Source organism: Watersipora subatra, chromosome 4, assembly GCF_963576615.1.
Source record: "Watersipora subatra chromosome 4, tzWatSuba1.1, whole genome shotgun sequence".
In the NCBI taxonomy this organism is placed as follows: Eukaryota; Metazoa; Bryozoa; class Gymnolaemata; order Cheilostomatida; family Watersiporidae; genus Watersipora; species Watersipora subatra.
In genome coordinates this window covers 3,189,987-3,214,336 of record NC_088711.1, presented here as the reverse complement: position 1 = coordinate 3,214,336, position 24,350 = coordinate 3,189,987, and the positions used below count along the sequence as shown (strand labels likewise).

General features: G+C 37.4%; 1 protein-coding gene across 1 annotated transcript in view; it reads left to right on the top strand.

The window, feature by feature from the left end:
• The first annotated feature begins 1,981 nt into the window (after positions 1–1,981).
• Positions 1,982–24,350, top strand: part of LOC137394902 (microtubule-associated protein futsch-like) — a 41,603-nt gene continuing 19,234 nt past the window's right edge. Inside the window, exons 1-14 of the mRNA XM_068081680.1 lie at positions 1,982–2,106; positions 4,154–4,289; positions 6,854–7,018; positions 9,693–9,884; positions 12,693–12,783; positions 15,163–15,305; positions 17,029–17,070; positions 18,280–18,307; positions 18,530–18,595; positions 19,169–19,238; positions 20,064–20,114; positions 20,403–20,453; positions 20,786–20,827; positions 21,293–21,490. Of these exons, the coding sequence (XP_067937781.1) occupies positions 4,263–4,289; positions 6,854–7,018; positions 9,693–9,884; positions 12,693–12,783; positions 15,163–15,305; positions 17,029–17,070; positions 18,280–18,307; positions 18,530–18,595; positions 19,169–19,238; positions 20,064–20,114; positions 20,403–20,453; positions 20,786–20,827; positions 21,293–21,490 (1,166 nt within the window). The 5' untranslated portion in view covers positions 1,982–2,106; positions 4,154–4,262. The remainder of the gene's footprint in view (positions 2,107–4,153; positions 4,290–6,853; positions 7,019–9,692; positions 9,885–12,692; positions 12,784–15,162; positions 15,306–17,028; positions 17,071–18,279; positions 18,308–18,529; positions 18,596–19,168; positions 19,239–20,063; positions 20,115–20,402; positions 20,454–20,785; positions 20,828–21,292; positions 21,491–24,350) is intronic.

Here is a 24,350-nt window from a genome sequence, read left to right as displayed (position 1 = left end):
GGAAGTTGGACTTCCAGCCCTGGCTCAGCTTCCGTGGAGGAGGATCCGTCTGAGTCCTCGAGAGTTTATAACAATGGACGAATACCACTTTAGAAACCGAAATGTTTGTCTGCAAGAGACGGACAGCTCAAAGAGAGTTCACTTCTGCTAGAATGGGGCAGCAGTCTGCCGTTTTATTTATAAGAAAAAAAAAGAGAATTGTGATGTCTATGTTCGTTGTCTCTATGTTTATGCAGTATGTTAATGTGTTATCTAACCTGTTGTGTGCGAGGGCTTTAACCCAGGCTAGCGGTGCGGATGAGAAAGAAGGTTAAAACGTGGTCACTTGGTAATCGTGGACTGGACAGACTGGTGGTGTTGCTCCTACGACGGCCTGTTGAGAGAGCTGCTGCACACTCAAGGTAAGGTACTACAGCTACTAACCATATGTTGAGAAAGAGGTCAATCGGAGCAGCTGCAGGGAATTCCTCATTTAGGGAGTTACGAGCGCAGATGATACTTGGCTGTTAGACAGGCTAGTCTTGATACTATCAGGTATCTACATAGCATAGTAATACAGAGACTACCAGTTTTATTCCAAAGGGGCATTGAAATCTGGGCAAGTGTAATCGGTTTTATTATTTTTCATCACATTAGCCTTTTCCTTATTGTATTCATCTCAAACCATCTTACCCAGACCTGCCAACCCAAGAGTGGGGCAATGCTTGAGATTTGGTTTTGGGGCAATTGATGTATCAACGATAGTATATATAAAATTGTGGAAATTGGGGCAAAAATCTCACGCATTTCCATTTTTTCTTTGGGGTGATTGCGTGAGTCTCACGCCCAATGCGTGAGAGTTGGCAGGTATGATCTTACCTTTTGCTATCCGCTCGGCTACTTTCAGGACCAATAGCTATTACGTCCAATCTTGCTTAGAACAAATGACAATGCATTTACGAATAACAGAAATACGAATTGATAGCTCAATAAATATAAGCAAAAACTACGAATTATAAATAATTAACGTAATAATGTAGCTTAGCTGTTCAATCAAAGGAATATCTGAACATGATATTCTAATACTAATCGGACTGCATGCACAATTAACTGTGATAAAGTACACAACATAGGGCTAGCGAATAAGAACGAACGTCTGTTTCGCGCACGTGATAATCATAAATCACATGTAGCGTTGCGTATAATTGAGGTCTTCGAGGCGTATCGACGGCGAGCCGGTAAAATCAAACAATGCTTGCCAAATATGTTCTCCTTCTAAAGTAGCGCCGCTAGTTCAACGAAGATTGTTTTACTCGAACAAAATTTTGCTTACGGACCTACCTATTTCCATCACGCTCTTACTTATTCATTTAATCACGAGCTCTTCCTCTCAGACATGCACGTATCAGCTATGACTATTCTTGCTCGGTTCGGAAAAAAACATGATACCTATTAGTATTAGGCTATTACAGTATTACTATATAACTGTTATGACTAGCATCTGGAACAGTCTAGTACAGAAGTTACACCAAAATAAATTTTGCGTTGCACCAATAGATAATAAGTATATTGTGTGTAAATGGTGTATGTTATTTAGCTAGTTAGTGCCACAATCGTGCTGACAATTGTTATTAGCCACTCTTCTAGTATTCTGAATAGGTTTACAGTATAGCTTTTTAAAACTATTCATAAAATTGAAACCGCTATGTTATAAGATCTGTGAATCAAGGTAGTTTTCTGCAACAAACCATCTTTATTAAAACCCACAAAATAGTTGTAACTTTTGCAATCTTTATTTTTATTTTGTACCGATTTTCACGTTTTCTAAAAAATAGAAAACCATTTTTAATATCGTAATAGAACTAGCTATTCCCATACGGAAAGCATGCATTCTCAAACGCAACATAAAATACTGTATTCTAGTTTTCTGTGATTGGCTGATGAACGGGCAACAGGAATAGCGATAAGCCTGCCCGTAGCAGCGCTTCATTTAAGCTCTGACATCTGGACCAATCTGAATAATAAAGTTCGCTGTTGAGTAACTCGTGCTAATAGTGTTGGCCTTTGTAACTATTGCTAGTGTAAGACCTTTTGAGGATTTGCTACGTACCAACAAACTCTAGATAGGTATGTAACCTTTACCATTTCTATGTTTGCGCTGAAATAATTGCTCAAAAGAAAACAGCTTAAATCTTAATGACATTCCTCAAACTCTGAATTTTTCGTAGAAATATCTGACTTAAGTTAAGCTTCTGTCTCACTTAGTTTTAGTGAAGTGACAAAACAATTGCATATAGAAGTGGTGTACAAGTAATCCTGAATGCGTCATCAATTATTGAACAACTTTACAATTACCATGTAAGATGTCTTTCCATTATATTTTGCTATCAACAGTTCTTGATGTTGTAGATTGAACTGGAAAGTGGCTGTTTTTGGGCATTTAACCATTGAAATGAAAAGTAAAAATTTGCATAATTTTAGGCTTTCCGTATATTTAAATTTAATTGCAATTTCATAAAAATTCTGTTTTGAAAAAAATTATTTAAGCTTCCTTCACTTTTTATTTAAACAGTATGCTTAGAATACTGAAAGCCCACTTTTCATGCTTATTCTATCATTAGCATTCAATCGCTTAAAATCTTGATACATTCAGCAGTTTAGTATTGAAGTAAGTAGCTTCTCTTCACTATAGGTGACTCCTAGGGACTGGTGGAAGCAGTGAACTATAAAAGTAGTCATCATCAGTTACTAATTGTATAGTGACAAAGCATTCAAATTATTTCTGGCATTGGCTACTTATCTTTCAGTAATAGTAATTGAATTACTTAAAGATGCACATGTTTGAGTGTTTTGAGGTTCACACAGATAATTGCTGTCTACTCAAATTAGAGTTGAGTGGAGGGTAAGTGATTGAAACTTAGTGGGTATTGACAGCACGTATTCAGCTGTGATAAGACGTTTTAAATAGTTTTGATGAGGCGTATCATAAAAATGTTGACTACCATCAAATTCCTTCAAGCAAATATGTATGTCAACTGTTCGGTAAATTACAAAATTGATTCAATGCCGCTCATGTATGCTGCATGATAAGCAAATTTAATCAAAACTGACTAGTACAACTGCACCGCTGACTTTCGCTACTGTGCATTGGCTAGCTATCTTGCAGACACTTATCACAGCTAGTCAGACATTAATCAATATTCGCAAGACCTGATATTGGTAAAAGTTGAAATCTATGATAAATGATTGTTAACAGTAAAACTGTTTCCTAGGTGTTCTTCATTCATTGCTGGTATGCGGTAAAGCACGGCCACAATGCTCACTTTTTTCATGAATGTAACCTTTGATCTCCAACAGGATGTCTTACTCATCACTGTTTGAAATTAGCTTAAATATCCAAGCATAGAGGCTGCCTTGAGGCAGCCTCTATGCTTCCAAGCTATCAATCTCCATACTGTCATAATGACATTACCAGAGTTGTGAGTCTATTCTAGCCTGAAGTCGCAATGAGTAACTACATTGTACTTATCTACCTATCTTTAAACAGTTTACATGTGTTTACTTCTCACATGATTTAGCTAGTAGCCTCTGTTTAATCATGTGGGTATTTTATGCAAATATATACACAATATAGCTTATTAAACAAATATTAACATTTCTCTGAGTCAATAGCCTAATATCAAGTAATTCTTAGCTCTTGGTTCTTGTCTCATGTTTTTTCAGTATGTGCATGGCAATGGCATTTTCATAGAAAGTACAGTTAAACTATACATCCAGGATCCTCTGTTGGCTTTTCTCTTACTAGCATTTTAACCTGTAAATTCCTTGAGTTTTACAATGTGATATGGCAATATATTTCCATGCAGTGCCGCTGCAAATATCTTTCATTTTAGGTTTTCCAGCTCACAGTAAAACAACTTTGACTGGTTCATTTGTTTTTAAGAAAGGCACTGCAAATTAGTATAATTATGTTGATAAGGAATCAGATCACGTTAACGCGCATCGATTTATCTATGCAGGGTGGGTTCTTTAGAAGGCTGCAAGGCATTCACACAGCGGGCTATTTCAAGAAGCATATGCATTGTGGTGTCATTCAATCAAGATATTACGCATAGCATTGAGTGAATTCCTACTCTTTGTATCCTTTGAATTCGCATTCGTATTATTTACCAAGGAAGGGCGCTGCACTTCATCTAGTTGCTCTGTAGCTGTCAGTCCGTGCGTTCCAGCGTAGAAGTATAACAACATTCGACTTCTGCTCATCTGGGAAGCTGGCTGACGGAATGGAAGAAGTACAGCAGAGCTATCAGGTAGAAACTAGTAGTTGCATTGTTTGAATCTTGATTACTAATATTTAGGCTAGTTTGTCATCCCAGGAAACTGTGGGGCATTTGTTAGTTGGTTTTGGTAAGTTACTTGGTAATACCTATTAGTGTTCACTGGAATTACATAGTCTAGTTTGACAAAGGTCTACCGAGAGAAGGCAGAGGTGATATGACATCAGAGGTTGTTTTTACCTGCTTTTGTGCCATTGTGAGGCTAGCTGTCAGAACCAAGTGGCATATCAATCGTTTGAAAGCTTCCAAATGTTCCTGTACCAATAATATTCCAGTGTTTAATCATCATCTTAAATTTTTGATAAGCATTTGGAGGACTACGTTTCCATTAGGTATGACCGCAAATGCAACAAATTTTAATCCAGAAACATTGGTAGTTGATGATGGACATGAAGGCTTTCTGGACAAGACTGTATTATAGAGCATGAACTACACTTTAAAAGAATCTGATACAACAAATAGTTGTCCGTTTGATCAGTGAGAGATTCGCCAAGGATTAGAGAGTCTAGTGAAACATCGACAGACTGTTTCATTCACTGACTCATCCCCTTACATCGCTAAACAGACTTCGACAATCTTCTTTTCGAAACTCAGTCATGGGAGTAGTGAATAATTGTCTAATCCTAAAATGATTGAGAGTTTTGTTGGCTTTTGAGTTTTGGCTCAAAAAGTGACCTATTGTACTCATAAGATTCTGTTGCTGATTAGCTGTAGGCTTGTAAGTAGCCCAAGGAGTTGCTTGAATTCTGTGGTTGGTTAGAGACATTGTTGGAGTGTTAGTCAGCTTACTACCAGTTGACCTGCTGACATGCTTGAAAGAATCTTGTTTATCTTGAGGTTATGTGTGACCCATTTTAGTTGTGATCTAGTGTATGAGCTACTAATCTGTCTCTATAGCTGAGTTTTTATGAGCGCGTGTTTTTCAGGTTGTCACAGGCTTGTCATGCTTTCTCGAGTGTTAATCTAAGTTGGTACTATGCCTTGTTGGTTACGGTTTTTGAAGTTTTCTATGCTAATAAAGATATCTATTTATCTCATTGGTAAATATGTTCTTGGAAATCTCAACGTCCTATCTCGACTCTACCAAATAATAATTTGAATTTTAACTAATGCAGGCAATGTTTAAATTTTTAACCTTAAGCTTTTATGAGAAACCAGCTGAATAGTGTTGCTTCCAATTCAAGTGTAGCCTTAAGTCATATAATCGTTTAAATTAAACTATTTGAATAAAACACCGTTTCCTTTGTTTCCACTCTTTTTTTTATAAATAATGTATATAATATTCGAAAACCAATGCAACATGGCAACCCTCATTTTGATATTGAACATCCTTGACTATCGATAATCAGTATTATATATCATTAAAAATGAAGTACCAAAACAGCAGTTACCACTGGTGGTTTTTACCTGCAGTTGACTAGCATCTTTCAGCAGTCATGATTCGTGGACTCCCTTCATAGTAGCACTTCGTATCATTGACCTGCACTCAGCTGATCAACATTGTAATTTCAAGTCATTAACTCTCTTGGCGAACCATGCCCAATCGATGACTCTTTTGGCTGACTTGAAACAGTTGCGAACATGACATTAGTGTTTGTAGTGTGAACTTGTGTCAAGGAATGGAAAATTGAATAAACGTTTATAATCTTCCTTCCAGTTTGGAGCTTGTATGGAACTAGTTTAGGGTGAGGAGACTGTTGCGCAAACCTCTAGCCAGCCCCTTATTCACTTACCCAGCCACAACTATTTATGCTTTGACCATACCTAGCCTGAGCATTGCTAGTGATGCCAGGAAGGGCTGAAAGGCAGGTGCTGTCAGCTCTACAGCATCTGTTGTAAGTCATCAAGAAAATGTTATGATAACACTTTATGCTCAGGGCCATTAACTTGTATAAATGCACTCAGTATGAAAAACAGGTCGTGACTTCTATAAAATTTGAAAAATGACACGTTTGAGTAGTTCACTGCCATTGATTCCTCAAAATTGTTTGAAAATAATTAATTCAACTTTCATCTGCCTCGTAGAATTCCAGATGCTTTATAATTCAAAACTTAGTTTGCTACCGGTTCAAATGCTTGGTTAGCAACACATAGCAGCCAGCGTAAGAATGTATTTTCTAGTTCAGCAGCTTTCATGTACACAGCTCAAATCAAAGACATGCATGCTAGGCCCTATGGCTAAATCAAATCATGGCTACCTACATGGTTGAGGCTGCATAGTTGAGGCTGGTGGTTGGCCTAGCGGCTTAGCCAATAGCATTCACACGTTCTTCCACTTCACAAGTCGCTCTGACCTAGGACTAGGAGCAATACTATTCAGTCACAATTGTTCCTGCAGGAATTTTCTTTGGCATTGTACCATTGATCAAATAACAGTAGCCTAGGTGTGATGTTATCAATGACAACCACATCTCCAGCTATCAGACATCCAAAACATTGCTTAAGACGCACGCAATTGTTTTCTCTGTGTGTTGGCTTGCCGTTGTCTATTTTACAATAAATATTGTGACATTTTCTAAGTGTGACCTGCTTAACAGAATGGTCATAGCAAGGTCTACACAGAGGTGTCTGAAGATGGCACAATAACAGAGTATGAAGAGAGATATGTGTTAGATGATGACTCTGACCCTGCTCCCATTGCTTATGGTGCTAGTGAAGAAGTTGTCCTCCTTCAGGATGATGATGATGTCAAGGTATACCAGGTAGGTACGCTAAGTGTCTCTGAAACCACATAGTTCTTAAGTCAAAACTTTCAGTAGACACTCCTACTTTTTTTATTAACTCTTAACTATGTACAATCATTGCATCTCCGAAGCCATTGGTTACAAGAATATTAGCGATCATCGAGACATAGAAAAAGATTTACCTACCAAGCGAACCCCTGTCTGATGTTAAAAGTCTCGGTTGGGATATGGAACCACGGAAGTCAAAAAGTTTTAAACTGAACTGCTTTGATCATGTTCGGTTTGGCCAGATACAACTAAAATTTAAGTTAATTGGATAACCAATTACAAGCAAATGCAATATTCAAGTCATTGCTGACGAACCTGGGGTTTAATGGAATAATATGTAATTAGTGACACAGGGCAACAAAATGTAAGCTCTGAAGCAGTTTCTCTCTCAGTAAAAAATAATATTTCATTTCTTATGGCTTAGGCTATAAACCCTCTAAATATTAGTACTGTATGTTAGGTGTTTTCAAAGCTGTCCTCATTTTACATACACTGTGGTTGCATAAGGTGGGCTCAAATCAAACTGTCATTACTCACTCAGGTAACCCAACCTTCTTGAGACATAAAAATAATTTTAGCAATGGCTTGCCTCAGATTTAATTACAAGATCACAAGCCCAATACTGTGTATAAGTTAACCACTGTTCTACAGCTCGTTCTACAGCATCTCATTTACATTTATATTTGCAGCTATTTTATCCTGTAGTTCTTCATTCTGCTCTGAAGTACTCATAAACTTACCATTATATTCTCTACGTGTTTGCGTAGAGAATGTAAAGGGACTGGTGTTTGCGTATAAGGTAGGAGTTTTTGCGATGAATAGGACGTATGGTAACGGATTTTTTGAGCCCTCATTGGCAGTGGGTAATTGCACCATCGCAATGTATCATTAAACGCTGTGGTTCACTATCTTTGTCAATTATTGTTTGCAGGCTATAGGATAACTATTCCCTTGCCTCATAGCAAATGTATTTAGTCAATGTTAAAAATTTGTTTCGCAGGAGTCACCTTTGGATTATCCTGTAATCGATAGGGGAGATTACCACGGCGATTACATATAGTAGAAAATGGTCAATGGTGGATAACTCCTAAACTCATGAATACACTATTAACTGATGCTTTTTACACGAACCCAAGTGGAATATTTGTAGGGAATCTAAAAACATTCTCACCTTATCATAGATACAAAACCTAACAGTGAAAGTGCTAAATTGTTTGTTAAAAGTGAATTTATAATAAAATGCTTTGGAGTCGTAAAAGGACAGTTTCATTTGTATGAATTTGCATCAGATCAGAGAATAAGTTGTCGAGGTATTTGGTATTAAGTACATATTTTGATGGGTGATTGGGTACAAGTTTTGGACACGCTAGATATCATGTCAACTTTATGGTTTTCCAAAATACCTTGCAGTAGTTAGTTGTCATGCAACAGATGTCTATGCTCCTATACAAACTTAGTAAATCATCTATACAAGCCTCATATAGTAAAGAATCTGTCTTTAAAAGCTGGTAAAATGCCTTAAACTAAAAATTTTAAAGTAGTTCAATTTTAAAAGATTTTATGTGAATATGTTAAACCGGACTACGGGTCCATTTTATATAACATTTTCGTGGATGTACAATGAAATAATGAAGATATGAAATTTATACCAGAAAGTTGTGAAGTTGTATTTTGCAGTCAGATTTTGTGAGAACATCGGTGTATGGGGGTAGTCATGTGGCTCCACTAATTACATGAGCTATTTGTGAAGGGCTCGGTGTACCGTAAACATTTGTCATTTATTAGGAAACAACCAATGGTTATAACAAATTGATGCGCAGCATGTACATCTATTTTTAACATAAATTAATATCAAGCTGAAATATGCATGGAAGAAATACTATGCCGTTGAACTATCGGTGCAAACTATTACATGTGTTAATTGTATGAGCATAACATGCGCAGCTAAGCATGCCATGCAATATAAGTTGTCCAGAGCACTCTGGGCACACGCATTGGTCGCCTGCCACTACCAGAATGGGTGAAGCAAGAGTGGCTCACCCATGCGAGATAGAAAAAAATTTTATGCTGTGAAGTGGTTCATCATTTCCCATTTGGTCAACCAATGGTCGTTGATTTCCCATTTGTAATCAATATTGAAATGCCCGGATTTCAGGTTACTTAAACAAACATGGTAGTGATATAATCACTATGCTATAGCTTTAGAAAAAGTGAAGGTATGATGCATGTCTACTTGCACTACCTAACCCAATGGTGAGAATAGCTCCATCCCATTTGCAAGACTGGCTTGAAATTTAATAATGGCATTTCCCTTTTGAGATTTTCCTAATTAGCAACCCGGCCAGTGATCCTAGCTGGTTTGCTCGTTGTTGGTGACAACATTATACAATATACATGGTAGTCACTGCTACAAGCTGACACTCACTGATCTGCTAGTCATGTGACCACCAATTGCTTCAACCCAAAACAGTTGACTGCTACCGAATATTACTAGTCCAGTGAGTGTACTCATAACTAACTAGCTATCCATGCTAGGTTAGCTTTTTCCCAGGTAATTTAAAACTGCAAAATTAACAAACTTGCTTAGTGTAAACATACGTTTAGTTGTGAGATTTACTGATACTCATGATTAATTGCTTTGCAGCGACAAGAGCTTCTCCCTGACGGTCGAGAGATAATAACTACCACAACAATCACTGTAAATGAGAAAGGAGAGGCTGTAGAAGAAACGGTAACTGAGATTGTTGAGTCCAAGGAGGTAGAGTTAGAAGAGGAGGAGGAGGAGGAATCAGCGGATGAGTTAATTTATGAGACGCCAGTACCTGTACATAGCTTGGTTAGTAGCCATAAGAATCAGTACTTGGCTGTCCGTTTTACTCCAGACCAAATGTGCAACTATCAATGCTGTATTGAGTAAATAGAAGATCAATCATTTGGAGTAAAGCCTTGAGAGTTGTTAATGTGTGAGGATTCATTTAATAAGACCCTATGGAGGTGCATCTACATAGAGCCGTTATCATCGGCTAGCGCTCCTCGAACAGATGGCCATGCCACTTGACATTCTAATGTAACCAGTTTTAGCATTTTAGCTGCTCTGCCGAAAGTTATGATTGTACTTTTCCCATGCCATATTTCTACGAGGGTAGAGTGTTCAGTCAGAGCATATGGGTGTTATCTTTTGTGATCAACACTATTTGAACTGGTGTGGAGCTAAGCATTTGGTATGGCAATTGATAACGCAACGCAACGAGTCATTAGACACCATTAGCTCAAACAGCCGCAACGCTACAGTTGTTCTATTGAATTCGCTGCTGAAACTTTGCATAGTTGTAAAGAATTGAAAAGAGTAGATACAATTACTCACTGTGTTATCTGATAATTTATCAATGAGCTCCATACAATAGTTCAGCTTGGTTATGTAGTCTTGTGCAGGAGACTTGAAGTTGTCTTCCTTACACATATGTATGTGTGTAATATTATCTAAGTCTCTTGATCCATACCAAGCTCTAAAACTTTGCGTAGCAGAGTTAGAATATTTTCTATAAACAACAACATATCTCTCTACTCCCATGCCTTTTTTGAGCCATAGCTGCCGCACACACTGGCTAAATGTTTGTGTGTGTGTAGCTAACCCATTGCTGTCTTGGTGATGCATCGTGTGTAAGTGAACATGTTGATCTACGTCAATAGAGGAGTAATTAAAGCATCTGTGGTTGATCAAAGGACTTGGTTCTCGATTCCATCTTATTCATTTCTTGCGCGAGCCGATTTTTTCGAGGTTCAGTTTTGAATGATAATGAGAGGGATTTACATGAGCAACTATTTATATATGGCCAAAGTATTCTCTCTTGTAAAACATATGGAAAGGCTACTGATGTCAAGTGAAACTGCTTATGAAATATTTCTGTATAATTCTTTACCTTTAGATGATTAAATCTATTGAAATCCAAAGTCTTTTTTTATTGTTCAATTAATTTTAAAAAACAGAACTCCTCATTTTTAGCTGGCTTATTTTTATCATTAATATGGAGTGTTATTTTCTCCAGCAAAAATAAACTAATGCAAGTCACTGCACAAAACTGCTGCTGTCTCAAATGGTTGATGATCTTTGGTAGATGATTATGGTGCTTCAATAATGGTAATGGAAAATATAACAAGGTTGTCATAGCCTTCTCACGACCGCGTTGTACTAACTCTCAACACAATGCATCATTTATTAGCGTCTTCTGTGTGACTTTATGTGTGCAGTAATGTCGGTGTGTATGTGTTCGCGCATGCATTTGTGTGACCGCAGCAGATGTGCACTCTATGCTACTTTCGCTACCAGGCTGACCGGACATATGGGCGTCTTCATAATATTTTTGTATTCATTCTCAGTTGTTTTAGTATCTTTGCTGGTGATGTATTGTCCAAATGAAGTTTTTTGCTCAAGGAGACTTTCGAGTGGTTTCCATGATAACAGAAGTAGCCAATGAGATGCAAGTGATGCGACAGCATTCTTAACAAACACCAACTTGCTGGTTTTAGTTCCAATACCATTAAAAGCGTGTGGCAATCGCATCGGTGTATGCATCTGTACTCATATTGTCAAACATCAGGGTGTAGTCCGTGACCTTAGTCTCATTCTAATAGCAGATAAAATGTGCGTAGCTAGTGTTTTATGCATGCTTTGGAAGATCTGTTTCACTTTATAAGGACTAAATTGTTATATGAAACTTGTGGATCAGCGATTGTGAGTGTATTACATGAGAACAGATTGTCTATTATGTTCAACAAATTTCACCCATCTAGTTCATGTCATTACAAGTGAGCTGAGCCAGAATCACCGATGACTAGTACATATAGGGTGCTCTTTCGGTTTATGGCAATTTTGCCATCAGCCGCATGACAATTTTCGATCGCCATTTAAGCTAAAAGCATGATATAATGCTCACAAGTAACAGTCGAAAAGTAATCCAGCAAAAAAGGAATCCAACACACAGTCACTAACAATGTAGGACGAGAATAACTGCTATGTGATTGATGTGGCTATGTAAGAATTTTCAAGTAGTTACTCAGGCCAAGACCTGTGCGCTCCCTAGAGTTTAAGGCGCCAGATTCTCTATGGTAGAGGATCTGCAATGGGTACACAAGAACCACTTATATTCCACTTGCCATCTTATAAGAAATATGCTAGTTTCTGCCTGGTTTGAGGCACATGATGGAAGACAACTGAGTCTGGTCAGTTTGTTACAGTAGATTAATGCATGTGTGTTGGTATGTAAGCTAATGCTATGGCCAAGATCTATATAGATATGTTGTTTTTTTATTTGTTATATTTGTTTGTTTGTATTATTGTTTGTATGCATGCATTCGGTATTAGCTAAAAATGTTTTACTAGTTTCATTCATACATTAAATAATTACTGTCTCAGTTATGTCTCCCAAAGAAGGTAACTCCAAGTTTATGGATATGCTTCGAGCCAAATCAACGCTTATCATATACCTTTTTAAACAGTAGATATCTTTTTGATATTCTGTCTTGTGTATCCCTTCAGAGTACGCGTAGGAGACCCAAAAGTGTCGTTGCTGTAGCAACTGTAATGAATGCTATAACGTGGTAGAGTAGATTGTTAACAATATTACATGGAAGATTGGTATTGCAGAAGTCTGGCCTTGAGGACTCAACGAGCTCTGCGGAAGTACCTGATACGTTTGAGGAAGAGAAAGCAGAGGAGGTGGAGACTAACACGCCAGGTGAGTTTATAGCATAAAATTCCGTGTCGCATTCCTTTTTGCATTCGAGAGAAGTTTCACATTGTGCGTGTGATTAACATACCGGTATTATGGCCAGTGTAAGCTTACAATTCTATGCTGCAGTGACTCACCTTAGTTATGATTAGGTAAATCATCACTCGTTTCTTTCATGGAAGAGGCATCATTTAATGTTTGCGTAAAAACTGTGCTCTGCTGCAGCCACAGGAGTATAAAAGAACCACTCAATTACTGTACTAGTACAAGTGTTGTAGATAGTTCAAATAACACTCTACTGCTCCTGAAGAAGCACTGATCTAGTAAGATACAGCATGTAAAGACGGATGCAATATCTCATTAGTAGAGTTGCTAACTTCTCTTTTCAAAGTTTCAGCGGTTAAAAGATCATGGTCAGTACTTGTACTTCTGTTTGTCTACTATGCAGTTTCGAGGTTTGAATGTTGGTGTTTTTGTTTAAAGTCAAGTTCCTGTAGTAACGCTTGTCATTGCTTATTGTGATGACTGAAGAGTACTTATTCTAAATCTAGTCTTGAATTGTAATATATGCTAGGTGATCAAAAAAATACTGTCAATTTTTCTCACTTTCTCTCCCTCCTTTGGCACCTCAATTGTATGAGTTGTCAACCTTTATGCTTACACTTGGCCGATGCTTTACTCTCTATTGTTATGAATCGTGTTTATATATGATCTCTCTTTGATTAGGGCTTGTGAACACATTGTTTAAAAGCTATTTTTAGTTATTGAATTTCGACTGTCATCAATTATTATATGGTGTGTTGATTAAAGCTTATTAATGATACCGACATGTCCTGAAATTCTATTGTCATTGCATGCCCAACTAATGACTGTAACAATTAAAGATCAATACGAGACAGGATGATGATTAGTTTTTTGTCTTCTACTTATATGTGGAAGAAACTGTTTTTGCGTGTTTAAAATCCTATGGGAGATGAAAGTAACCTATTACTGTCGTTATTCTCCTATGATTGATGACCTATCACTGTTCTTAGTGTCCTATAGTTGATGAAAGTGACCTATCACTGCCCTTGGTGTCCTATAGTTGATGAAAGTGACCTATCACTGCCCTTGGTGTCCTATAGTTGATGAAAGTGACCTATCACTGCCCTTGGTGTCCTATAGTTGATGAAAGTGATCTTTTATCATTATCAACTCAACCCAACATGAATCTAGCTACTATTTGTGACTCGATGTCTGCACTGAGTCATTGCTGAACAGTTTTGCCCATATTTGGCCGGCGAATTTTCTCTTCCTTATTTGGGTAAATTCCATGAACATATCTTATCAGGCATGTTTGTCAACACACGAGCATGAGTTGTTTCCTTATATCAATTTCACTTACGTAGATTTTCAAGTCAACCTAGGCACTAACTTTCTGCATACGGTGACAAAAGCATATTAAAGGTCAAATGCTTTCCATGCATTGAATTTGCTGTTGTAATTGCTTTCTATTTCTGTGCAACTACTGATTTGCATTCTACTAATTCTGAAACTGAAGAATGCAATTTCCTTCGCCCTGTCTTATCTATAGTGTCAGTTGTTATGATATGCTTTCCCATTATCCGCCACAGTCTATGTCTATTTGACTTGTAAAATATTTGTTTAGGTTGCCCTTTTCTAGCACATATCTTTATTGATCATTAGACATGCTGTGTAGTATCGCTGTTCTGTAGTGATCATGAAACGCTGGCATAGTGACCTCATATTAGTTAGCTGTAAGATCTGATAACAAATATTAAATATGTGAGTTGGATAATTGTATCACGGTAATAATTTTGCTGACTCTAGCACATCGATTCAAATCGGACACTAACCTTTGGTCTCCCTAATCCAAATAATTATACAATTGTGCTTCATATTTCCTATGGTTTCTATGACATCTCATCGCTAGTCATTCCAATAACAGCGCTCCCTCTGCCTCCATTCAGTGTAAAGTGCTGTGTACACAAGCGGGTAAAACAGCATGAAGCAGTTTCTGACAATGTTAAAGTTTTCTTAGATAATTGTTTGTATCATTAGAATAATCATTTGAATGTTGCTTATTGCATTTTAAATAAAGATTTTCTGTCTATCCATGGTAAGTACTGGCAGCGTGGCAAGCGCATACAATGTTGTATGCACAGACAGCGTTGTCGGCACAGACAGCATGGTGAGCGCATAGTGTTGTAGGCACAAACAGCATTTATGGTCATGAAGTGTATGCTTTATATGCTTGTTTGATAGGATAACTCCTCAATCCAACTTTCTTTATGGCTAGGCTATGATTGACTTTATATTGTATACTTGAGAATCTATTGACTATCATGCAGAAGTATCTTCAACCTTCATACCCTCATGTTTTAGTCGAGCCAGTCAAGGCCATCAGCCGCCGCATATCCTATGAAGAATTTGCTGAGCAGTACACCGAATACAAGCCTCCTAAGAGGTACGAAAAGAAGCAGCAGTCCACCACTGCTGATAAAGTAGCACCAAAACTTCGCATCATGGTAAGAGAGCGAGAGAAGATAACTCCGCTTGAATTGCTCAGCCGCACATTTTGCCACCTTTAACCTTCACTGATGCATACTTTCAACTGTATGAGTACTGATTAGGCTGTTTTTATGATGACCTCTGGATTCCTTCTTGGTATACTCAAATACTACAGTTTTTTAAAGTAACCAGTTGGTTGCGATTTTGCATGATTGTTGAGATATCTTTAATTCGGATATCGTTTTCACGTTTTACTTTTGGCCATGACACTGTGAGCTAGTCATTTAAATTTCAAAGGCAAAATGCTTATAAAAAGTTATTGTATAGTATAACCGCACAAAAGTTATTATATCTTCATTATTGTTCATATAACTTGGCATATCATATCTTTAGTAGAATCTTAAAGGGAAAGCAAACAGATGAGTTATTTATAATGCTGGCTCGAATGTCAGTGTAATCTTTGCCATAATCAGTGACTCATCCCTTGATGGATTTTAAGTCCTCCCAAATACTTTTCCTACTGAGTCAAAGAAGGTGCATCTATCTCACTGGCACATTGCTTCTTGATAATGCAAAAGACTTCTCATACGACAACATTTGTTGATCAGTTGTTCTTGCTTGCACTATATTAGAATGCGATGCGGCATATTTGTATGAAAGGCACGTAATCCCGCAGCACCTGATCTATTTTCCTATCGATTCTCCAAAAATTTCCCAACTGACTAATGCATTCACCTTATTCTTAATAAATTATAATCTGTAACGTAAGATTTTTTTATAAAGCAGCAGCTTTTTGATAAATTTTTGTTGTCCTTATTCTTTTAAATTAATAAACACCAAATAACAGTGAATGTATATAATAGGAGTTCTTGTCTCCACAAAAATTATTTAGTGTCAGTAAAATATTTGTGATAATTACTCTAATAAAGTCGACTGTAGACTATAAAAATAATTATTCTTGAATAGAATTGTATTTTTCTCATTGTTACCTATTTTCTAGGATGCACTCAAACATGCTCCCCGTCAGTTCATCTGGTTGTGAACTTGAAACCACATATTATTATTGTTTTAGTAGGTTGTTTCTGCCATTGTTTTTTTGCATTATGAACACATTTAATAAAACACATATTTCCAAAGTAATTATTTTTAACTGTTTATCATAATATCCTTAACCTGATGTAAAATGGCTGTTTCTTCTAGAAAAACACTCTTTGGAAATGATAATTTTCACAACTTGGTAAAATACTAAGGAAACTTTGGCTAGCGTTACGAAGGTAAATGAATTGCAAGCTAATTAGGAGCTTGCTGTCTCTATCTATTGTTGAATATCTCTATATCTATCAGCGAATTTTTAGTTAGCTTAACAGGTGACTGAACATTGAGCGCATTTATGCATAATTGATGCATATTTCTTACTAGATGAAAAGATATTAAGGTTTTTGCAGGCCATAATTTCACATACATGTTACGTTTTTAAAGGGTATCTTGAAACGCCACCCATTAGCCTCTTGTATCTAGGGCTAGGAGTAAATAACTACGTGTAACCATCACCCATCTCTGTTGGTGAATGTCATCAATTGTGGAGAAGTAGTGTTTCTTTAGCGTTTTCTCTATATTATGTGCTGCTCGTTTTGCTCCTTCCCAAACCTACAGCACACTGCATGCAAAATGTCTTGAGCAACCGGTCAGTGGTATGTCTGGTCTGTATCTAGTCCTTTAAAATGACCCTTTCGTTGTTAGACTAGTGAAACTGGTGAAGAGGAGGGAAATACCGGTGAGAAGGTATGATATTTCCCAGCCCAGCCAGCAAGCATGGCTCCTTTCTATCCGTCGTTTTATTTAGCTTCTCCTTTTCAACATTTACCCGGACTGCACTCGTGTGGTTGTTTCCCTATAGACTGTGCTCTTTCTGTCAGAATCTAGTTTCAAGGCCTATTCAATTGTAATTCCTTACCGCTGTCTTACAACATGTGTTTTGTTAAAGAATTTACTAATTTCACTGACACGTGAGCCTCATCACTAGTACATGTGATGACGTCTGTTTATATGGCTGTTGTAATGACCTACGACTCTTCGCTTTGGCATCCTGTGCTCACATATTTTGTACTAGCGTCCAAAGTCCATTCTCTCTTCACATTTCCTATATATTTTATGGTGGTGGCAATAAAGCTGCTTTTTCTTTGAAACCAGCAGAGATTCAATTTTAGACTAAATTGCTTCAATATCCCTCGCTGTTATCGTTGATTACACATGTACCCCATATACTACCATTGTAGTTTCTGCTTTCATGAACTAGGGTACACCTAAATGTCTGACTTGAGTAGCAATTTGTTTCTCAGCTAACTGGAAATCTTTGTACAATGTAAACTTGCACCTGCACCGGTTTTCTTATTAACCCCGTGTCCTACTTTGTATGTCTTCATTAGATATGTTTGTCTTGAAGCCTCTACTAAGCCTCATGACCCGCTTACTAAAATTATTGATATTAGATGTCAAAGTTTGATTTTATCATTCAAGTCTGCACGATTTAGCTATTTTATAAATGATTTTTAAGCATACTTATTCCAAGTGGCTAAAAATAGACAATTCGACTTATTATACATGTAGAAGTTATCCGATTGTTAGATTTTTGTACAGTCGTGTTAAAAAACTTGCAATTTCAGTGTATTCTGTTCTCCATTATCGGAGTTGTATGTCATCAATAGCAGACAACTCTCAAGGTAATTGTAAATTCATTGTCAAGATGGTTGTAATTACAGAATTATTAATATGAGATTTACACATCACAATACTCATACCTAGAACTTATGTCTTATGGTTTATTTTGATGCATGCAACAGCTCAAGTCAGTTTCCAGCTTCTGCCCAAATGGATGCTGGTTTATGTTTTGAGATTGAGGACAGTTATTATCAGATTGAGCGTTTGATTGAATTGTCATTGAATATAAGGATGTAATGACATGCTTAACCTTGTATATGCTTTATATTTCAGGGCCTTCCCAATACTGACTCATTACCAGGTAAGTCGATTTTATATTATAATGTAATATAAAATTCAATATTATTGAATTTTTAGAACCTTCATTCAACATGCGCACTATTATTATGCATATTTTGGATTTTTCTTCGTAGTACAAAACTGCACTCATAACTTTTGTTTTGACGCTGCTATATCATAGATCTTTTAATCAAAAGTATATATTTGTATATAGTAGAACTACTAGAATTTCTCCTGGTTGTAGCCTCTCACATTGCTGCAAGTCCGCATGATACCCTCACCTCTCCGGGGTCCAGACACAGCAGCCATGGTAGGAAATTTTCAGTAAAGCAAACTATCCTTGAAACCTAGTATCATCTGCCTGAAGAGTTGTAAAAACACCTACTTGAACTGCAATCTCTCTTTAAGCCAGATAATTTGCACACCAGTATTTTTACCATGGAAGACAGTTCTTGCTGCTTTTTGCTCTCACATCAGTTTAGGTAGGCTTGTAGTTGATCAGCAGTTCTGTCTATTGGTGAATCTTGTAAAAGTTGGAGTTGCCTTCATTCGTTCTTACAATTACGTCTGTAAAAGTCATTTCTGGTGGTCCAGTGTTAGCTTGAGCACCAAACCTTTTGAGGTTTAATTGCATTTGCCCAATAGCAGTTTATTAGCATCCTCCCCCATGTTATTTGGGTGAGGCTATCTCTTTTTACTTGAGATAAGATTTCCTCCCATCATTGCTTCATACTGTCAACACAATGCCTGCTACACACATCGCGGGGTCACTGATAAGTGGGGATCTTCTGATACACTCATACTTATCTCATGCCTCCCTTACCTCTAGTGACACACTCAGGCGACTTAGTTCCGCACCTTCAGATTACTGCTCTCTCTTCAGGTGAAAATATGGCGGAAGATGCCAGCTTCTCTAGCCAGCCCACTCGCACTCAGGGATCAGTCATAAGAAGGTAAGCTAAGCTATTCCTCCAATACCAGCCTGTGTGATAACTGCAAAAATGTTTACTGCGTGCAACAATGTTTGCTACTGTGTACAACAATGTTTGTTACTGTGTACAACAATGTTTGCTACCGTGTACAACAATGTTTGCTACTGTGTACAACAACGTTTGCTACTGTGTGCAACAATATTTGCTACTGTGTGCAACAATATTTGCTACTGTGTGCAACAATGTTTGCTTTGTACTTTATAAACACTGAAAGCGTAATTTGAGACTTACTACACTAAATATGTGTAGGGCTGGTGATGATCTAATAGACCATGATTCCCTGCTCTGCTTAGCAAGCTGCACTTTCAAAGTTGCAATGTGAAAATCTTAAGCTTTACATACTTGCAACACCTATTATGTTAGCTCATCCAAACTATTTAATTGGAAGTTGTCTTACATAAAATCTCTATCAACTAACTCGCATTGCCTTTGCCTCATTGATCGCCTTTCCCTCTTTGCCTGTCTGTCCCTAGTGGCCTGTCCCTAGTGGCCTGCTCTTTTTTGCCTGCCTTTCATTGTCTGTCCCTTATCGTCTACCCTCGTCGCCTGTCTTTTCTCGCGTCTCTCATAACCTGCTCCTCGTTCCTTATTCGTGGTCGCTTGTCTCTCATTCTCTATCGCTTCTTTTCTGCGCCTCATTACATGTCTTTTACTTTATTGGCTGTTGTTCATTACCTGTAGCCCACTGTCTGCACCATGTTGCTCGTGACTCATTGCCAAATAGATTTGTCTGCTCTTTTCGCTTTGCTACCCGCGCGTTGCATTTGACTCTCATAAATCATGCAGCATTTCAACGGATAGTAGCTCAGCCAGACAAGGTGGCCGTACTAGGAGCCGGTAATGATATGCTAGCTGCTTCACGCTTCCACATTTCTATGTTTAGTTTTTCAATCTGTTCTCTACTCTACTTTTGCACGTATCACGCTGTTTGCTAGTGTGTTCTTGACACTCTCGCTCACCCGCTTATCATGTCCTGGCAATGGCTGGATGAATGGCTGATTAGGTAGATGAAAATGTTGGCTGGTTTTAATGCAGTTGAAGGTAGGCGGATTTATTGCTTAGTTTTCCTCTGTAGAGCTCATCTCTTGTTATTATGTATCAGCATGTGCATATTTGATATTGTAGTAGCTTTGATCAACTGGCCTTCAGCGTAGGGGGATACGAAGACTACAATAGGTAAATTTCTCATCTCTCCCCTTTTTCCGCAACTAACTATTGAGGTGATCAAGTAGTTGTGACACCCTGTCAGGTGTCATGATTTCACCTTTATATAACAGTCATGATAAATGCCTTAACTGAGGCTGTAAATTGGCTTAGATCAGACACTGTTTGGTTTGGTTGTACTAGCACCAGCATCTAACCTTCGATTAAATGCTCAATGTTAGCCTGCACAGTGCCTGTTGGTTATTCTTATCCCACTTCTGAGAAATGGTATATGGGTGCTGTAGAGCTCATTTTTAAGGGATCTCGGTGTTCATATTTGAAGGTTTTTCTGTTCTTCTATTCAGATACATAAAAGGGCTGCCTGGCTACATTCGAGATCGTGCCTGGTAATGTTCAAGGATGCTCGCTTCTATCATTTCTTTGCATTTCATATCTTCTCACATTTAATTTCCCGTTTCGATGGTCATTGCCAGCGCGAGAGAGCTCAACACCTGCGGTAGATGTAGTGGTAGGAACTGCACAGCTTGTATGTTTTTGGGGGCGAGTTATTCCTGTTGCTGTTGCTACTCCTTGAATTCTTACTAAGCCTTCTAGTCTTCACTAACAGTCACGGTTGCTGGTCAGTCCTGCCTTCTCAGCCAAATTGCTCTCTAAGGTCTGCTGTTGCTTTCCTAGGGTCACGGTAATTATCGCTGGATTTCCACTAAAGTTAGCTGTGATTGGTCAGAGTTTCTACTATAGTTGGCTGTGATTGGGTAGAATCTCTGTTGGGGTTGAGTGGTAAGTATTTCTGTCAAAGTTCGATGTTATTGGTCAGGATTTTTACAGGCAATGACTAATATATGCTATAGGATGGACCAAAACTCAACAGTCGACCCAGCCAATGTTGTCAAGGCAGATGATAAACCAGATTTAGAGGCGGAGTTGCCATCTCGTGGCACATCGCAGTCACTGAAAAGCAAATTTCAAGCAATGGGAGGAGTTGATCCGAGACAAATAGACTTTAGTCAGCCTGTTAAACGAGAAAAACCTCGAAGCAACCAAGACAGGTATCTGTTAGCATACATGATTCAGCTAAGTGTTTAGGAAGCCTGGTTCCCATTGGTGTTGGATTATTTAAGGTGCTATTAGAGAGGACATTTCACTCACTTAAGCTTTTTAAGGTATGCTGGATTCCCGCTGGCCAGAGCAAAATTTCAAAAATATCTCCAGGTTGACAATCATTTTACAAAGAGTTTGTATTTTCTCAAGATATAACTTGCTGGTGGATTAATGGAAAGCATCAGACCCTTGTTGACACAACTAGCTGGCTAGGAAAATGTCCAGTAGAGAATACTGGATAATTGGACTTGACTTATTTACACTTCAATGTAGAGAAACATACATTGTGCTTTGTTTTTTCTTTATTTTATACAGTTCTATTTGTTCATATAATATGTCTATAATATATATGTCTATCGGAATAAACTAATATGTCTATGTCTTACGTGTTAGCAACCATTTTAACATATAGGAATAAACTAATAGATTAGAAGTGATATTAGTACAGTGTGCCCTCGGGTTACGATGACTTTGTTATATAGTATACGCTCCTACAACTTGCTTATCATTCTAGTAACGTTTACGTTATAGAGATTTTATGTTGTACGAACAGTAAAATATATGTAACTTGCCTAATCCGTTTCTAGATCTTTCCAAACTCACCCCTTTGGCCATAAAAATGAAAAAACTAGACTCAACTTTTAAATCTTTTGGTGGTATTGTATTATTATTAGTTTGTATCGATCACTTGTCTCCTTTTTTTGATCAACTTCACTGGTTTAATAGACTATGATTGCTGTAATTGTACAATAAATTGATGGGGAACGCACATATACGATGTCTATATACATTGATTACATCATTTTTTTAGTTTATTTTGGAAAGTAAAACTTATAACAAGTATTTTACACGTCTATACCAAAGCAATACAAAAATATATTTTTTCAATAAAAAAAGCATTGTCTACCAGTTCGTCGTCTATCTGTATTCAGGGGGGTCAATATTAGGATATCAGATAACTTGCGGCGATACTCTCAACTCGTGACATTCAGATTGGTAGACCCACGCAGTAACACCTGCACCAATTGATCGCCCTTTCGTATTTATCATTAATTGCACAGCTACCTATTCTCTGCTTTGTTGGCGCATCTGACGATCTATCAAGACGAACTAGAATGTCATGGAAGTTGTATATATAATAGATATAACGTTATACATACGTTGTTTTTTCTCACAAGTGGAGCAAGATGTGTTACCATAAGTGCGGCAAGATATGTTACCATTTAAATCGAATTTGAGAAGTTGCCCCTACTTGACACTTTACATATGGAATTCTTTACGTAGTGCGAAGCAAAAACTTTGCATAATTTTTTTTACGTTATTTGGAATTTACGTTATAGGAGGTTTTTACGTTATAGAAGCATCTACTGTACAATCTTTTTGCTTTACGATGTAGAACACAATGTTTTTTCGCCCTCTACATACGAAATATTTTTTGCCATACGATATCAACAAAAAATTTCTTTCGTAACTCTAATTTAGCGGTCGGTGTGCTGAATACGCCGTAATAACGAATATGCTGATATGCTATTCTCCAAAATTCCTCCCACAACGCATAAAAGTGATACGATGTTCGATCTCTCAGTTTAGCGTTATTAGTTATAGTGAAAACGAAACGAAATATACTATAACGAAAACGTTATAGTAAGCTAAATTCATTTAGATTAAATTCAACGTTTATGTTACACTTCTGCCTCAAAGGTAATACATCAGTAATATGTAAATACCTCCCACAATGTTGGAAAGAGATATACGTTGCTTGCCGTCTCAGTTCAGCATTAGCCGTCATGGCAAAAACGGATTCGCAAACAGATAAGTGATAAAATTTTAGTTCAGAGTTTGAAGTTTATTAAAATACATATTAAAGCTTCCTTCAAGTATGTGTTTGGTAAGCTAAATTGATTTAGGCTAACTTCAACGTTTATTTTATACGTCTGCCTCAAAGGTAAGACTCCCCTAAGGTACGTACTTACACATGGTACGTTGTAATGTTACATTTTATTGCAGATCTTAACCATTAAATAACTACATTAGAGTTACTTTGGGTAACTATAGTTAAAGTTTTGATAAGTTTTAACTTATAAGCTATAAAGTTTTGATGATTTTCACCAGGGGGTGTTTGCACTAGATAATTACTATTGGTTTCTATACTCCTCTGTACAACATTTTCGCCTTACGATGCCAACACTGGAATTAAAATCGTATGACGAGGGTCTACTGTAGTACGAAATGCCTTCTTTGGAATTTGCAACAAGTGACTTACAAATTACTTACTAAAAATGTGTTTACTCCTCCACCTAGAAATACTGACCAAGATGTGTGGCTCAAGTTATATCTGGCCCAAGTTTCATAGGCTTTTATACTCAGCTGATTTCAGCTATAGCCATGAAAGATTTTAGCGTGTCAAACAAATTTCTGAAACTCCAGTGTTAACTTCTAGTCCCACTTTAAGTATTGTCACGACCATATTCTAAATCTATTCGCGCTCTCGCACAAACATTTGATCTGAAAGCTCATTGGCTATCTATCATACAAAAGAAATTGTAGCAATGAGAAATTGTCAATCACTCTAGTTTCTTGTTACTAGGAGTTGTTTGCTCTTGAATGAGAACTTTTAGCACAATTCTTTGCTCTCATTACACTGATACCGATTTTATATACGTATGAACACACCATTAGTCTGTCAGGCATCATTGCTTCCTAAGACTATTCTCCGAAAGTTGACGGTTTTGTCCATAAAATTTTCAAGTGCTAAATATTTTCAATGTGACTGTTGCGTTTCCTTTACCTATGAGTCATTCAGAAAAC